Below are 18,089 nucleotides of genomic sequence, written 5' to 3'. Positions count from 1 at the left end.
CCTCATGTTATTCCAAACACGCATAACTTTCTTTCTTTTGTGAAATGGTGTTGTTGTTGTTGTTAAGTAAAATTATATTTTTAAAAATGCTGGTAAAATCTATATTGAAATAGAAATAAAATGACCAAATTAATAAAATGCAAAAAAAAAAAAGTTTAATAAGTCATTTAAAAATATTAATATATAATAGTATATATATAAAAATAACACTAGTAGATATTATAAAAAGTGCCAGAGTCCAAACAAGATCCCAATTGACTTTAATTGTATAGACAAATTTTTTTTTTTTTGCATGTTCTGCAGAAGAAAGTACACATGAGGGTGAGTAAATGACAATTTTCATTTTGGGGTGAACTATCCCTGTACTTCTAATCTCCAATTATGAATTTACACAAAAGAAAGAAAGAAAAAAACCCCCAAGAGAAATCAGACAAAATTATAAAATTCTTCCAACTTTAATCAGTTTAAAAAGTTTCACAACAAACGCAACATATATAGTATAAGGGGGAAATTAACCATTGATAATCAGTATTTGGATTGGTACATTCTTCTTCCTAATGAGAATGTTGGCATTTATGTCGGTTTCTCCCAAATAAACCATTGCATTTTATTTGGACAGGACTTAAAGATAAAAATAAAAAATACAAAATTAAATGTAAACTGAGATTTATTTTGCTCTAAATAGTGTCCTGCAGCAATAAAGCATGGTAAACAATGTAAATTAGTACAATTCGGAAAAACTCCAAAGCAGTCTCTGAGTGAGTTAACATGAGCAGTTATAAAGGTGTAGCCTACAAGAACCCATAAATATTTCAACCACTTTTTTTAAACTTCAATTTAATGAAAGCTCACAAAAGGAGCAACTGTCCTCATTGAGGAAAACAAAAAAACCTGATGTCGGCTTAGCGACGACAACACACACACACACACGCTCACACACCCACAACAAATCAGGATGAAACATCTGCGTGTTCCCATGGTAGTAAAGATGCTGTACAGTGATGCTGATATGAACATGTAGAGGGGCTGCTCAACATTCCTGTGTAGAAAAAAAAAAGCAAACGGTGTCGCTTCGAAACGCCACTCACAACCACAGCAGCATCGATCAGACCGTTCAACTCAGCAATCCGCTTCACATTCTGCTAAGAGCTACTTTATACTTTAGTCCCCAACCACTTATGGCTGCTCACCCAACACACACGAATCACAGGCTAATGAGCACAAAGCACCTCTGCTATCTCACCAATCACAGACATTCGTTGACATTCTCATTGGCTAGACCAGGTGCGTCGCTCATTGGCCCACACACTGACACTAGGTACCATCTACCTACTGCCAGAACACATACAGCTCTCTGCAAACACAACAAACTGCACTCTGGTATTTATATATAATATACATGAACAAATACATGATGTGTGGAAGGAGAGGCGGAAATAGAAGGGAAGAGGGGCAACGGAAAAAAAAGAGCACAAGCGAGTTAATTGTACAGATGTGACACTTCATGCACGTTCGGATTACAATGACCAAATGGAAGCAGTTAATGGAAAGGTAATACGTAAATGTGTCTGTATGAAACGCATACTATGCCAATAGGGCCACTGGGTGACAGTATCTTTTACATATTGGCATTGTTTTGGTCAAGAGACAGCCAAGTGCAGAAATCGTCTCCTTGCAGGAAGAGCCTAAAGTACTCGCACACTCACACACACTTACGAGAAAACACACAGATGGCCCACAGAAGAGCAGCCACAACACCGCTTTAGTCGTGTTTAGTTTGTTTAGGAGTCAGCGCAGTGTGTGTGCTGTGCATTTGCGTGCCAACTCAGTCGCACATCTCCTCTGGTATTTCGTGAGGGTTGAGGATGCCAGGCACGGACATCTGCAGCTTGTGTTTCTCCTCCTGGGCCTGACGCAGCGACGCCTCCCTCTCCTCCAGGAAAAGATCCGAGGTGTCCTCACCCGCAAATTCCTACAGGTACACAGAGAAACGGGTAAGCATTTGTGCGTTCTGCTTGCACTGACCGGTCTGCCAGAGCGCGGTCATCTCTGCTATAATCTAATGCTATGATCGCTCTCTCTCCATCTCTCACACACACCTTCTGTCCCAGTGCACTCCAGATGACCCATAGAGTTACACCATGCTTCACGATCCCTTAAAGGTCAAAGGGACAGCACGCTCTCTCTCACACCATCTCCATTTCCTCTACCACACACTCTTAGCTGCATAAACACTATTGCTACTGATATCAAAATATTTGCATATGGCAAAGATAAGATTTATTAACCGTTATTACTATGGCTCTCAGTGTCCTTGCAGCTCACCTTGATCTGTACAAGGAAATCCCTCAAGTGTTCCTTGAATGCTGGGATGTCTTGGTTTAAACTAAACAGGCCATTCACAAATACTTTGACCTGGGCACTACAAAGAATAAGAACAAACATACAGTCAGCCAGGAAATACTAATAAAACCAGACATAAACAGTCCTAAGTATTTCAAAAAGCCTGCCGCTGAGGAACAAAAACCTTTCTAATTAATCTGAGAGCAAGATGTCTACCGAGAGACAACAAGCTTATACCGAAGAGATATGTTGTGCAATACTCAACCAAATGCAATAATCATCACAACAACTGTAATTGGTTTATTTACAGGCACTTCAGACACAGGTTATTGACCTGTGTGTTCTTAAATAAAATAAATACAAAAAAATTTGGTTACACGTTATTTTAAGGTGCCTTTGTTACGGTGTAAATGCTGAGTAATATTAATTAATTATGTACTTACTATATGGTTAGGGTTAGGATTTGGTTTATGGTTACTTGCATGTAATTATACATAATTTATTGTTATTCTAATAGAAAGTACATGTAACGTGTAACAAGGACACCTTAAAATAATGTGTTACCAAAAATTCATGTATCTCCAAAGCTCAAAGATTGGACAGATGCAGCCTCTGGAGTGCACAAGCTTAGGAGCACTGTGGGATACTCACTCTTGTAAGTGTGGAAAAGCTGATTTGAGCAAGTTGGCCACATACTCCTGAATAAACACTTGGTTGTTGACTGGGTTTGAGGGATTTAGAGCTGCACTGATTTTTCCTTCCTCGACAAGGTTAAACATGTACGCCAGAATAGAAGCATGCATGGTCAAACCTGGTTGAACAAACAGGAAAAGATGCATTTATAGATTTAATCATATTCCGTAAAGTCACTATAAAAAATGGATTTTAATGTTATAAAAATAATATTAAAATAAATTGTTTGTATTACAATTAAAATACAAACATTTGTTTTAGAAATTAAAATGAATTTTAAATAATTGTTAATAATTAAATTGCTTAATTATTTCATCAAACTAAAACCTTAATATTCACGATTACTACATGGTTACACAGTGTTTAGATAAAAAGAGTCTTTAAAGCGCAAGAGAGAGAAGCGAGTAGCCAGAACTGACCGGCTGTATGTGATGTATCTGTGACGACAGAGAAGATGTGTTGTAGGATGTCACAGAAGTATGTCTGATAGAAGCTCTGAGCTGCTGCTTCCTCCTGGGCCACGTTCTGCAGCAGTGTGTAGAGAATCTGAAGGCCTGCATGACATTTTTCATGGTTCAGTTGTCGTATGCATGCTATGATAAATGATTAGGGTAAATATTGCTTTGATAAATGATATTTGTCTTCTCACCAGTGTCTGCCACATTTCTCATAGTGTGTTTAAAAGCCCATATAATAGAGTCAAGCACAAGCTTAAACTGGGCTGGTGGGATGGCCAGGAATGCTGGAAAACAGTGAGAGTTCACCGCCTGCAGCAGGTAGAAGAAATGCGTCCGGTGTTCTGGGTACTCTTCAAAATCCTAAAAAAAACAAAACAAAAAAACAACATGTAAAAACAAAGAATATTACACACTTCCAGATTCAAACAAGAAACATTTCTAAAGACTCTTCAATAGAATAAACACAGAAATTGCTTTTAATAATAAATGACAATGGAATATTAAATATTTATCACAGAACGTTGAGAGATGAATATGGGCAGCTTACTTTGTTGATCATGTTTAATGTGCACTCAAAGACTGCATCAAATATCTGTGGGATCTCTCCAGTAATGTGTCCACCCAGTTTGTTTACGATTGTTGCCATGGTACTAAGCACTTCAGGTTCTCTTGCCGCTGGGACATTGCGCTGGTAATCAATGAGCACAGCATCCAACAGCGGAGGAACAAAATTCTCCCCCACCTGGAGTACGGAAAAAAAACACACATGCGCAGACAGGCTTAAAGGATGAGCGGATAAGTGTGTTGTGTAAGGACAGCACTAATCTGAACAGGTCCAGACTGACAGACCTGAAGCAGGTATGACAGAAATATCTGCACAGAGACACAAATACTGGATCTAACCAACACAAAGACATGAGACTGTGCTGTGACAAAGATTTATAAGTAAAAATATGCTGTATGCACAAGTTTTATATTTGAATAATTTTAAAATACATTTCAAAACGATGTATAGTAATTACTAAATGCTGTTAAAACATTAAAGTTACTTCATGCTGCTGGTTACATTGCTACTTTGAGATTTTATTTAAAAAGTACAAACTAAATTAAAATGAAAAAATCTGAGATTTTAAAATGTATGAGAATGCAATACTGCAAGACATGTCAATTCCTCAAAAATATTTGGTCAACTACACATTTAACAGCTTGATTTTCTTTTTTACTTTCAGTACAGACCCTTTGCTTTAATAAATCTGTGATTTATTGGAGTCTCACCATCTGTGGGTCATTGGAGCGGCTGACCCAGCCTGATATCAGCTTTAGAGTCTCTCTCTTCACCGTGCGCATGCTCCTGATTAGAGGCTGCTTTGTCACCATCTCACCTATATAAAACAGACAACCACAAATCAAATAAACAGATGTAAACAAAGCGCTTGTGGTTCTTGAGTGCAGTCAATTACATAATGTTTACGCAAAAAAAGTTCAGAGAAATAATGACTTTCTCATTAGGAAGAATTTTCTTTGGGCAACTATTTAGTTAAACTTCACTCATTCTCTTCTAGCTGCAGTGCTATATATAGCTGCCCAGACAGCCCTGTAATGGACTGCTGTTCACACACGCACATGGTGCTAAGCTCTGCGGCAGCCTTTTGTCTTCTAGCTGAGTGAGTATGTGTAATCAAACGGACTTCAGTTTAATGTGAATCTGTCACTCTGAGATACCCAACAGAGATGCAAATACACACATGCATAAGGTAATTCTGGAATTAAACTCACTGTTTGTCTAAAACACATGCCCATCTGTGATGATAAACTCTGAAAACACGCACCATTACTTTGGATAGCAGCGGAGATGTTTTCACTGAGGCACTTGTATACATTTAGCATATCCAGGTAGATCCGGCCCAGCTGAATAACAAAAGGGTGTCCCACGGCTTTACATGCTCTGACATTGGTCTTCAGGATGCTTCCCAACTGCTTCACTGTCTCCGGGTCCTTCAGGATGTCCACATTCTACAGCAGGATAACAGCATCCATTTAAGGTCAGTCTTAAAAATGAGCAAAATTTGTTGTTTGGACAAAATAAAATAAAAAAAGGATAAATATCACACCTTGGTGGCCTGCTGAATGATGCTGTCCCACACCTGGTTAGGCAACAACATGTACTTCTCTATCAGGTGTTCCTGTACAGCCTGGTCAGTCTGTGCTCCAATCATATAGCCGACAGCTTCGTAAAATGTATGCACCTGAGAACAGCAAATGGTCACACTGCAACATCTCCTCAAAAGTTGTATATTTCTAAAGCACAATGTGCCACGACACACGGAGCAGGCTAACTGAGATGGATGGGGTTATTTGGTACCTGCTGGGGCTGAAGGTCACAGATGATGGTGTTGATGTTGTTGAGGATCTCATCAATGAAGGGCATCACCTCTCCCACCTGTACCTGCACAAAATGCCTCCTGCACTTCTGAGCAATCTTAATGAACGTGTCACACGCCATGTCCTGCACTCCATCGTGGGTTTCTAAGAAAGAAAGAATACTAAAATATTACTAGGAGAACATGATTTCCTCATTATCAAGCTAAAATTAGAAGCTCACATATATGTAACAGAGCTGCTCCATAAATGACTAGAATGCAGCACTGCTGTGTATGCGCAATCAAATGTGACATCAAATCTGCTTCTATTTAAAGATCAATCCAAAGATATCACAGCTGTATACAGATGCCCGATTCTATTTTAAGGCTCAAAGACTTTGTGACTTACCATGCATGAACTCAAACAATTTGTTGACGACAGTCTTCAGGAATTTCCAGTGCGCACGTAGGAACCGTGGATATTGGCCCACTATGTACATGATGTTGGAGGCAATGATGGCCTTGTTATCCTTGCCTCTCTTCTGCTCACATAGACCCAGCAAGTCCTGTAGATCACATGGGCACATTATTATAGCTTTCATTTTATATTATGAGACTTTGGATCTTTGCATTGTAGGATTTCTGCACCTTAATGACAGTGACGAGGAACCGTTTCTCATCTTCTTCGTGCATGGCTCCACTGATGGATCCAATGGCCCAGCACAACGTGTTCAGATTTTTCCAGGACCACTCAGTACCGTTCACCTGATTATGAAGCTTTTCTGTCATAATACGCTCTGTATCGGCATAGTCCAGATGGGTAAGATAGACTACAGAGAGAGAAATATAATAATAAACACAGTTTAGTGGCCAAAACCTCTGTATTTATAATATAAAGGAGTAGAGCTCTCACCAAGCGTCTCCCTCATATTCTTGTAGAGGTTAATGGAGTCTGTATCCTTCATGAACTCTCGAACCACCTCGCCCTGATCGTTCTCCACCACTAGCACTTCCTCTGGCTTGGCCATGCGACTCACCATCAACAAACGCACCTGCAGGACAATAACACAAACTAAAAATTGCCATCTGAGGTGAAATTTCTTCTTGAATCTTGTGTTTGTGAGCCAACCTTAGAAAGAACAGGCAGGTAGAGTTGTCTGCGGGGTGGTACATCGAAGTGTTGGCTCCCTGAGAGGAGAGGAGAGGTGGATGTTGAGAAAGGACTCTCTCTGTAAAGCTCAGCTGCCAGGTGGTTCCAGTACTCCAAACAGATCTTAAAGATCTCCGTCTCTTCCACCTCTGACACCAGCAACATGTAATGTAGAGCCTAAACAGAGAAACAAACAGGGCCTTAACACAATGGCATCAGTGACCGAAGCGGATTCTCCATAAATATGTGAAGTCCAGTCCAGAGTGTGTTTACCTCCATAAGCGTCTCTCTGAGGTTCAGTCTCTTTTCTATTAGCTGTCCGTGCTCTTTGAGGAAGGTGCAGAGGAACAGGCTGAGGTTCTGAATGAAGTTTTGCTCATCATCTTTACCATTTGCATACGCCAATCTAATATTGGTGTTCAAAGGAAGCATCTTTAACACACAAATAAGAAAGAGAGCATCAAACCGGCCCAAAAGCAACTGGTATATGGGAAATTACTTTGATTTGCACTACAGAGGAGGTTACCTGTTTGAGCTGCATCATGGTCAGAGTGAAGAGACTGACAAACTGCTCCTCGTACTGGCTGACACTCACTCCTGCTATCTCAGTCAAGCACTTCAGCGTCACGTTGCGAAACATCGGCACATTTAAAAACTACAGATCAATCCAACAGAGAAGAGGGGCCAACAATTAGCCACTCCTTTGTAAGTGTGAAATATAATCTTTGCAGTTATTATTGCATGGCTATGTAATTATACTATTTCATTGTAAAACAAATAAATACATATGTTACAAATCCATGTATTACACTATTATCTGGAATGCTTTATTCTGATTGGTTAATTGATGCATGCTAGAGTCTAATATTTTTGTTTTTTAATAGAAGTATAATTCAGTGTTGGTTAATACGACGTAAAATGAAATGATCTCTCAAACAACAGCAAAACCATTCTGCTATATTCCTAGTTTTTCACAAATCTCCAGGTATGTTACCTTGTACACCAGAGTACTGATGAGTTTAGTTTCAAAGATATAGCCCAAGGGAATCCAGTTGAGAAACCTCAGCAGAGTTTCTAATGTAGCATGCACAAGTGGGGCATTCTGGGAATTTTCCTGAAAATTGTATGGGAAGAAGAAAAAAACCTTTAGGCCACTAAAACTTAGTCATTAACATATGGTTTGTTGTGTATACAAATCAGCATTTGAAGTTAATCATTCAATCACAAACTAGAACAGCTGGAATATGTATTGAGCAAGTGTGTGTGTGTGTGTGTGTGTGTGTGTGTGTGTGTGTATGATTAATAGAGAAAGTCTCCGTATACCTTAGCAAATGGGAACATTTGTTCCATGTGAGAAACAACTTGAAAACAACACGTACCATCACAAACTGGCATAACTGGAATATCTGGGAGAACTCATTGCACATGCTGCGGAAACCAGATCACAAAACAATACAGATTAATTAATAAGAACAAGTAACGTGAATTTGGCCTCATTCTCAACCATAAATTAGGACAGTTACTCTCTTTTAATGCCGGCGTACCTGTCCTTCAGGTGTTTGGCTTTCACTTGTGTCATCTGGCCACTGGAGAAGTCAAACACCTCCTCACTGAGGAGCTTGAGAATGATCATATTGTTCTGGCAAAGGCTCTCACTAGTGCGGCTCGCTCCAACAATATCGCTGATAAATGTGGGCCAGTGTTTCGGCCACTCCTGCTTCAGGATCTAAACACAAAAACACATCAAGTAACGCATTACACAAACCGGAAGAAAGATAACAGACATTTTCATTGCAGTCATCAAATATACACACACATCATTATGTTATGTGACATTTACTGCTGTTCGTAAACCTGTGGCTATGAATCTCTAATGTCCTAAGAAAAAGCAGTCAAACAAACCTCACCTGTACTAATATCATGTTGAGTTTTCCAATGTACACTTTCTCTTTCTGAAAAGAGGCAGAGCATAGCATAAAACAGACAGCCGGACAGAAACCACAGGAAGACGGTAAACAAAATAAGTGGAAGTTCACTGACCTCAACATTGGCTGCATCTGATGATGTCTTGATAATGAGGCCCACGACATACTTTTTAATGCCTGAAATAAAGCAGAGCAGTGAAGAGCGTCAATGCGTACAGTAAGGCAGCATAAAACCCCATGAGCTCTCCATCCGGATGAAAGAAGCTCGTCTCAGAGGACTTATCTTTTCATCTGCAGATCTGCATCAGCATATTAAAGATTTGCTGCCTTTCTCACATTTGAAGAAACAAGAACACTACTTGAAATTAAAATTTAAAAGGGAAATGTTTTAAAGTGAATGATGCAATGTTATGTCTGTTGACTGAGTATCAAATACTGCTTAATTTAACAATTTTAATAAGAAAGATTAGATCCAGATAAATCAAAATTTAATTAAGAAAATAATGTTATACCACAGTATTTATATTATTTTCTTTACCTTTTAGTGTCTGAATCGTAAGTCAAACTAACCAAACTCTTTGTGTAATATTCTATTTATTCAGTTGTCTTGGTGCAGACTGACAGCTCATACAGAGACATGTTTTGGATGTTGTTGAGACATCAATATTGGTTAAGCTGTATGGTGTAGAAAGTATCTAAATGATTCATTAGCAATTTAAAAATCTTACATCATGTTTTTCATTTCATGTGATCTGGTGCCCTTCCACAGGGCAGATTCTGTTATTTTTTCGGAAACAGATGTACACTAAGCTGAGCAGACGATGCTCCATGCATTTTTAAAAGGGGAATTCAGCTCAACTTGGCAATCACACACTTGATTCTAATGAATGTGTTGGCCTGCTAGAAACATCTTGTAGAGTCAAGTCCATCGCAGAGTGAACGGTTTACTTCTACATTTCAATGATCCCTTCACCGCTTGTCCAAATCCAGCCTTTGAGCTGCTTATGACTTAAGAATTGATTTAGACTGAGCTATGAATTACTTGTGGTGAGGGGAATTCTTGTGAGTAAGTCTTACCTTCACACTGGTTTCTGGGCAGAATCTTCCATCTTGTTTTAATAACTGTTTCCAGAATCTGCAGAGCATAGTACTGTAATGCCAAGAGAACAAATCAAGAGTTAATGATCCAAACATTAACCAGCCAATCTGCCAGAGCTGTACCATTACACAAGGAAAACAAAAAACTTTGACTGCCTAATATATTTTCACACACTCTTTGGTTTATTCCAAATTAATTCAGATTGGAAAAAAAAAACATCATGCAGATTTGACTTCAGTAAGAATTTTATTATACTCAAAGAGAACCAACAAAAATAAACATCCATAATCCCCCATCAAAACTATACAATGTTTGTATGGGATTCTGCAGAGGTTTTGCTGTTTCTGGCCATGTCACACCAGAATGTGAAAGACAGGAAACAAAACATTAATGGCAAACAGCTAATGGTTTGATTCTGTGCCCGGCCACAACAAAGCAAGCAGCTTGGGGGAGCAACAACAACTGTGTCCCAAAACAAAGAGAACCGAAGGATTCCTTTAAGAGTCAATAGCCACTCACAAGGCTTTAATCATCAGTGATATGTTTCCCGTTGGTCAAATAAAGAACACACCCCTTTCAGTCTTTATGCAACACAACTGTTTTCACCGGTAACTGGTGTGGGTCTCAGGAACAGCAAGACGAGCCACAGGATTGGGTCTATAGACTGCCTTAAGATGTTTTATATACTGCTCTTAAAAGGGTATTCATGGTGCATTAGTGTTCTTGTTATGGTCACTAATGTTATTTGGATTAACAGCATTTCAACTGTAGGGATTAATGAGAAAAGAGAAAAAAATGTAATGTGTTAAAGCAAAACAGGGAATACAGGTCACATACTAAGTGAGGATATTAAAGGTGAGGCCTGGAGAAGTAGGTTACTTGCATACAGACACATTTAACAATAAAAAAAAATCACCAGGATCCTTTCACCTTTAATTTTTCATAGATCAATAAATAAATAAATAAATTATAAATAAATGAAGGCAAGACAGAAAAACACTGCAACATCACAAAGCATCAAGCATCAAATTGCTCACATGTGATGTTACAATATTTCTTTGTGTACGATTGAGACAAGAAAATAGGGTAGACTAGGGTAGAGGAGAAAAGGGGAACCAGCACACAGAGACACTGATGATCCCTACAGTGGAAATAACTGTTACTATCCATAACTGAGGTTAAAAAAGGGGGTAACTATCTCCTTATCTCCCTGTCGTCTCTGAGCTCCATATGAGGCATGTGCAGTGTGAATGGAGGCACAGCAGAATTGAGAGTAAGGGAATGAAAAGGTAGACCTTGTGGAGGCCTGCCGCCAAAGCCTAGCTGTGTCAAGGTGCACAGGAAGACACACCCCTTTTCGTCCTATTACAAGCAATCAACATAATGGAACATTGTGATTAATATCAAATATGAACAACTTCAATTAATTGTCTTTTGTTTGCTTTTTCACCTACAAAAAAGGCTGTAAATAAATTAAGCAAAAAGCCAAATGTTCAACAGCACTTTAATGCGCTCTTTCTGTATTTTGCTTGATGAATTTAGACAAATTCAAAGAATTTACCTGCTCTGTATATTTTCCTGTCTGTTCTTCTAGAGCCCTCACTTTTGGGCCATTATCATTTTGAAATTACACATACTGTTGATAAACCAACTCAAACATTAGTAATGACCAGAGTGTTAAGAGCAATCTTAAAAGGCAAGCAGATGGCAAACTGGGTCAGCAGTACTTTGAGGAAGTCTATTAACACACTGAGGAAGACAATTCATCCCAAATACTACACTGTTCACAAACTACTAAATCACTTACATACAGTCTACACACTACAAAGTGAACAAATACGCTACGTTGATATGAACACTGGGAGTGTGTAGTTTTCTGTTTCAGTGTACTAGAAATTCTACACTATGAATTAAAAAACGAAAACAAAAAAAAGAAATAAAAATCCATGGATAGGAACTTGGATCAGGTGTTTTATATATCTTGACCCTAAACAGTCAGTCAATAACACACCTCTGGCTGCTGTGCAGATGGAAGTACTGAGGTATTTCACTGTCAACCGAGGACCCTCACACACCCATTTTAACTAAGACTTTGCTTAACCAGGACAAGGATGTGAAGAGAGTTGTAGGAAAATGTGATCTCACATGTGTACAGAGGAATCTGGTTTTGGCATGATGCTAAGCAACCCAATACACTTAAGAAATGAGTATTGCTGGTTTGGAGGGAAAGAAAACAAAATTGTGTTCCTGTATAATGTGTGATAAGAGATCAGATCTTCCTCAAAGTATAGAAACCATGACCCTCCACCTGAGTAAGTTGGGACTCAGCTTACTTTGGTGTTCATATTCTGAGAGAACTCCAGAATAGTGTCAACACGTGTCCAAGCGTCTGGGTGCTCCTTCAAATGAGTCAGCACCTCCTGGGCCATTCTTTGCTAAAATAGAGAAACAATTGTCATGTTTTGCAGCTTAATATTTTTGTAGAAACAGTGATATTCCTTTTCAAGATTCTTTCAAAAGAACAGCATTTATATGAAGTTGAAATCTTTTGTAACATTGTAAATATCTTACTGTCACTTTTGATCAATGGAATTGGTCCTTGCTGATTTTTTTTTTTTTGGTACTGTACTTCACCTGTTTGTGAAGAAATCTTACTCACCTGTGGCCCAACCCCATGGTACAGACAGTTGACCACATTATCCAGCAGGTTGATATCCAGTTTCTGGTTAAAGTCCAGCAGCTGTCTGGCTGCGTGGTCGGCTAACATTGTCATAATTGCTGGCATAGAGCTCTGTGGGGGACAGGGAGGAAACATCCAGCAGGGGCAAAGTCAAGTGAAATGAACATTTGGGTTCACAAATCCAAACAGCTGACCATTACCCCCCTCCCTCGACCATCCGAAAAGCCTTATATGACCTGGCCTGCCAACACACCAATGCCTGCTAAAGGGTTTAATCCTCAATAACAATGGGATAGGTGGGTGGCGAGATAAAGGTAACATGCTTGCAGAATGAATATCCTAATATGTCCGAGAAACAAGGGCCACTCACTGGGCTCGTGATCACATGAGCCATTATTCTCTGAATGAGACCACGTGCTAGGCAGCCCTTTCGCTGACGTCATTCTGTTTACATATAACACAAGAGACGTACCGAGCTCTCCGACTGTCCTTTTCTACTCGTATAGAGCTTTTATAAGACCACGAGACTTCAATAATGTTTACATACAGTTTGAAGGACACTTGAAAGGCCAATGCTCAAGTTAATTCAATTTGCACCCCGGAGCCAAACTATTGCGTAACGAGGTAAGCATTACGGCCAAGAACCCAGAAACAAAGTTTGGCATTGGAGGAAATTTCAAGAATTTACTTGGGACACGACACAGTCAAGCTTTGTGAGACCACGAGTCTCTCAGGCCTAAATAAAGCGATGGTGCCATAACTAGTCCTCGGTACTGCGCAACCTGTTGATTTACCCGCCTTTTCCACACCTCACCTTGTTTCATTCAGTAAGTTAATATGGCCACAATAGCATCTGTATCCTAACACAGAGCTACTTATCAGCTGATTTCATGCACACTTCTTCAAAACACAACTGGGTTGGACCAGGATCCACGCTGAGGAGCGCAACAACATAACGTTACACTACTGATGCGATCGCTGTGGTTGTTTAGCCACGTTTATGCGTTAAAGTGCCTAATAATGCATCGCTTTACATACAGTGACAACAATTACGCATGCATGCTATCATACTAATGCGCTTAAATGGACAGCAAGGCACATGTTTTAGTGCGCAACTGACGTTAAAAACGGTCCAGCGAGCACCTCGTCCATTAAAAACACCGATGTTTCTGACGGTCTACACCCGTCTCGGATGACTTCTAGGGGGGGTGACTTTGCAAGGATCTCCCTCCCTGACTCGGGAGCAACCCCTCCCACCAACAGCATGCTCTACACACTTCACCTGAAAGCTCTGCAGGCTTTACTAGCAAGTAAACCAGGTAAGAAATAGATCGCGTGTATTGTTATATGCCGTTAATTCTTCAAATGAATGCTACAGCTCTACAATTGTCTTGAATGTATTTTACAATTGAATTTTACTCGCTGAAACGACATACTCTGGGACTGCGCTGACGGTTAGCAATGTATTTGTGATTGTTTTGACGTTACGTGAGATATAACGATTGTTAAAAGGGACACAACCGAGATACATTATTCAGTCCAGCGTGACACCAGGGCTGAACACGAGCCATCACGCAACATACCCGCAACATCCCTCATAAACCCTCAGCAGCAAAGCCATTTCACTTTCTCTCGACCTTAACCTCCATACGTGCATATATCTAGGCATTTCTACACAATCTCACAGCATCATCATTCTCCACAGAGCAGAAAACCAACCCAAGCACTCTAGCTGCAAGTTTTCACCCCATATTTACCTACCTAAAGTCCAAGCCTTTGAGAGAGAGAGAAGGTGGGCTTGTCTGCCAGAGTTGCTAAAATTATGTTTATTTGATCCAGTATCGTTGGTGCCTGGTTTGTACACGCTTTCTGGCTTTAGGATGAGCCGTTGACTGGCCAGCCACACTATTCCTCTGTGAAGACTACGTTACACGAGCTAGTTGCTTGATATAAGGACCATTAGGATGTGAATTCCGCACCATCAATCACGGCGAGTTCTGTATTTTCTCAGTCCGGTTCATTTTACGAAACAAAGTTAACCTTAATTAAGAAATGTGCTCTGTACTGAAGTATATTTTGCACCAGGGCGGTATTAGAGACTGAGCCTGTGCCTCTTCTTCTCACAAGCATCAAACTTGTAACCGGTTGAAACCGGTTCAGACTGGGAGATTCCATCTCGGTTTAGTTTTCAGCCGATGGCGCCGCGAAAAGTTTGCATTAACGTCACGCCCATGGAGGCGTGCCATTGGACGCAGCGTTGCTAAGCACGTCCTTACTGGCGATCCATTGGACGACGCGCACGTCAATCAATCTCAACTCTTTCGAGCGCCCACGCGATTGCTCCGCCCGTTTAGAGAAAAAGAAGGCAAACTGCGTGCAGACTCAGAGTGGACTTGTAATTAGCGATAATATTATGGCCGTGCATTATTTGTTGCTTTTACAGAGAAATGCCATTTCGGAGTTACGTATTTTGCGCTACTCTTTCGAAAAACAGCCGCGTTTATATATTCCGTGAGCTTTAAATTAACCGTTTTTTGATAGTCAACAATAGTGATCGCTTGGTAATTGTGTACATGTTCGGGAAAATGAAGTTCACGGTGGCCTGAAGGAGATCGAGGGCATCGAGTCCGTGAGGCGGATGTTGGAGCTTGTACTTGTGCTGATTGTAAGCTGGTAATTTTCCACGAGCCACGAAGGGGAGTGGTTGTTCAGAGTCAGGGTATGATACGCATGGCATGGGTCAGAGCCTGATACAATTGGCTTGTGATGGTCTCCATAAACTTAGCAACCGCGAAGTTAACTCCAATGTGGCAGTGATGTATTATAAACACATCGAATCACTCGAAAATATACAAATAAACTGTCAGTGTGGAGCTTCATAGAGACGTCAAACGCTTGCATGGCACGCTCCGCCCTCCTTCCCCTTCGCAAGTCACGTGACGCAACGCCACTTAAACGTCAGTTGATGGAAAAATACTGGATTTTGTGTGCAAACTACTGTAGTGTCTGTACTGAACAAAGGATGAGAAAAATAATACATTGCCCTGCAGTCAAGTCATTTATGCGTATGCATTTTTTATAAAACTGTTACATTTCATAAGGTCATGGTGTGCATTTTATACATGTTGAATATCTGATACAGTATTTCCCTTTAGTTCAGCATGTGGCCCATTCTACACACCTTTTAAAATGGTTAACTAAATAAGCAGTGTTACAGCAGTTTAGGACCAGTAATTTGGTAAATCATATGCTCAGATTTAACCAACAAACTGATCTTGCTTCCAGTGAAGGTGAAACTTTAATCCAAATGCAGCAGGTTTATTCTCGAACAGACACTAGCATAGCAGTTTTCTGCATTTAATGGGTCCAGGCATAATTTGATAATCAGCTGTTGTTGTATGAATCAGATCCATATTTACTCCTTTTATCTTTTATACCGTGTAGGTCCCACGCTGAGATAAGTGAGATGTGGTGTAAATGAATTGTAGGTGTCATGTTTACCTGTCTGCGAGTAAAGTCACTGTCACACATGTCAACCTGCTTTCCAGGAATCACAGGCGAAATTCACTCAACCACAAGAAGGTTGATGTTCCAGTTTAGTTTTTTTTACTGTTGAATACTTTACTACAGGTTTTATAATAAAACAATTAGTAATTAATGAACAAAGAGTGGTTGCGTCTTCATATCTTTTAGATAATCCTTCATAAATTGTCACCTGCCTAGTATGAGCTGAATAATATTGTCCATTTGTATGTCATGTTTTTGTTTTGTTTAAATGTGTTTGCACAGATCATCATTTGAGAGACATTGAGTTGAAATCCCAAAATTAAGCATGGTAACTGCTTTAAAACAGCAATCAGCAAATGTGCTCTTATTTTAGAACTGATGTTCCTCAGGCTATGACTTCACTTTGTGTAACAGAAAACTCGCCGTGCTTCCTTTCTTTGTTGTCTCAGCTGTTTTGAATTATTTTGAGAAATACAATAAACCACTGAAACTTCTCTGGACGTCTGTTTTTGCTTATTGCAGGTCCCAGAACATGCATATATACGAAAGGACGGAACGCATTTTTGTTTACGCTGATGTGAAAACCTTGCATGTTTCCTCTATTAAAGTATGTCATTAATCAGCACATACAGAGGGTCTGAAAGTTAACAGGGTCACGGAGACGACCGAAAGAGGTCATCTTGCTGAAGTGAGCAGTAGGAGGGGTCGAGGAGAGAAGCCATGCACATGCATTGTGGCACATACATGTGAAACGAGGTGGGCTGCTCTGTTCAGGATTGGGCTGGCTTAACCCAGTTCTGTCTGGTCTTGCCTTGCCATTTACATACATCATAATGAGATCACCTGCTCCTCCCCGTCACTCAAACAAGTTTGACAGTTGTCATGTTTAGGGTGTGATATGTACTTTTTCATAACCTGTGACTTCTGCCTTATTTCACTTTTAATAGTGAATAATTTTGTAAGTGGTCACATAAAGACCAGGCTATATTTAAGTCATTTATTATTAATAATAAATTATTTTTAATTTAAATGATTATCATTATTATACATTCATTATAAAATCAACAAGCTTACCATCATGAAGCAGCACTAATGTAATTTGACGCATATTCACATTAAAATATAAAACATTTACTTGAATATTATATTTAATTATTTGATTGCTTATTTAAACTGTGCATTGTATAATAAAGAATTACAAGCTATTTGTTGTAGCTTGGGCTATTTGCAGGAGTGTCTTCCTAATGGTGGTCACTATAAATAGCTCTGTCCTTCTTGAGAGAGGTGAACTTCATGACAACAACACAGACAATGAGGGAGGCCTTGCTGCACAGAAAGTTTGGCTTCAAGAGGATCATGTTTAGATACAAACTGCTCCCTCTAGCGACGATAGTACAAACCAAAACACGAGTAATAAATTATATTGCCTTGATCTAGAAATGGCATTTGGCTTTTCCCTATTCGTGTGACTGATGGCTAAACGGTGTAGCAATGTTTATAACTTCAGCAAATAGTTTATAGTGACAATGTGATTTATTTAGCTTTAAAAAAATTCACATTTGTATATTTTATGGTATATTTTAGCAACAGGAAGATGTGGATTATATAATACCTTAATCCAAAATGGTTAGCATAGTACTTTCATTCTCTAAAGAAAACAAATTCATGCCATTCTAAACAACTGCACAACACCACTGCTAACAAAGCATTTGTTACAAATAACAATAGACAAAAGAGCATTGAATGATGAGGATATGACCTTTGACCAAGTACTGAGGGAATGAGGGCAGCTACTGTCCGTCCACCTTTACCCTAGCTCTGCTGCTCGCTGCTCGTTCTGTTCATAATAACTAATCTGATTCCTGTCATCTGTA

General features: G+C 39.6%; 1 protein-coding gene across 2 annotated transcripts; it reads right to left on the bottom strand.

Annotated features, from left to right (window-relative positions):
- Positions 1–451: 451 nt before the first annotated feature.
- On the bottom strand, positions 452–16,153 carry xpo1b (exportin 1 (CRM1 homolog, yeast) b). 2 transcript variants are annotated; one of them, XR_001609051.1, is made up of 26 exons: positions 14,470–16,153; positions 12,688–12,819; positions 12,362–12,463; positions 10,007–10,079; positions 9,045–9,106; positions 8,912–8,956; positions 8,549–8,730; positions 8,384–8,432; positions 7,999–8,118; positions 7,531–7,659; positions 7,278–7,436; positions 6,984–7,181; positions 6,768–6,906; positions 6,503–6,684; positions 6,264–6,420; positions 5,857–6,020; positions 5,606–5,740; positions 5,324–5,507; positions 4,770–4,876; positions 4,042–4,236; positions 3,686–3,854; positions 3,456–3,590; positions 2,995–3,154; positions 2,326–2,422; positions 1,717–1,972; positions 452–1,039 (listed from the first exon to the last, which is right to left on the bottom strand). XR_001609051.1 is itself a non-coding variant. In XM_016269824.1 (25 exons), exons 2-25 carry the CDS (start codon positions 12,811–12,813, stop codon positions 1,826–1,828), a joined length of 3,216 nt encoding a protein of 1,071 aa, XP_016125310.1. In that variant the 5' UTR covers positions 12,814–12,819; positions 14,470–16,153; the 3' UTR covers positions 1,072–1,825. The 2 variants fall into 2 exon arrangements, 1 of the variants encoding a protein (XP_016125310.1); XM_016269824.1 differs by lacking the exon at positions 452–1,039 and having other exon boundaries at positions 1,072–1,972.
- Between the last annotated feature and the right edge of the window lie 1,936 nt (positions 16,154–18,089).

The sequence above is a fragment of the Sinocyclocheilus grahami genome, unplaced genomic scaffold, assembly GCF_001515645.1.
Source record: "Sinocyclocheilus grahami isolate Dianchi unplaced genomic scaffold, SAMN03320097.WGS_v1.1 scaffold54.1, whole genome shotgun sequence".
In the NCBI taxonomy this organism is placed as follows: Eukaryota; Metazoa; Chordata; class Actinopteri; order Cypriniformes; family Cyprinidae; genus Sinocyclocheilus; species Sinocyclocheilus grahami.
This window is presented reverse-complemented; position numbering and strand designations above follow the sequence as displayed.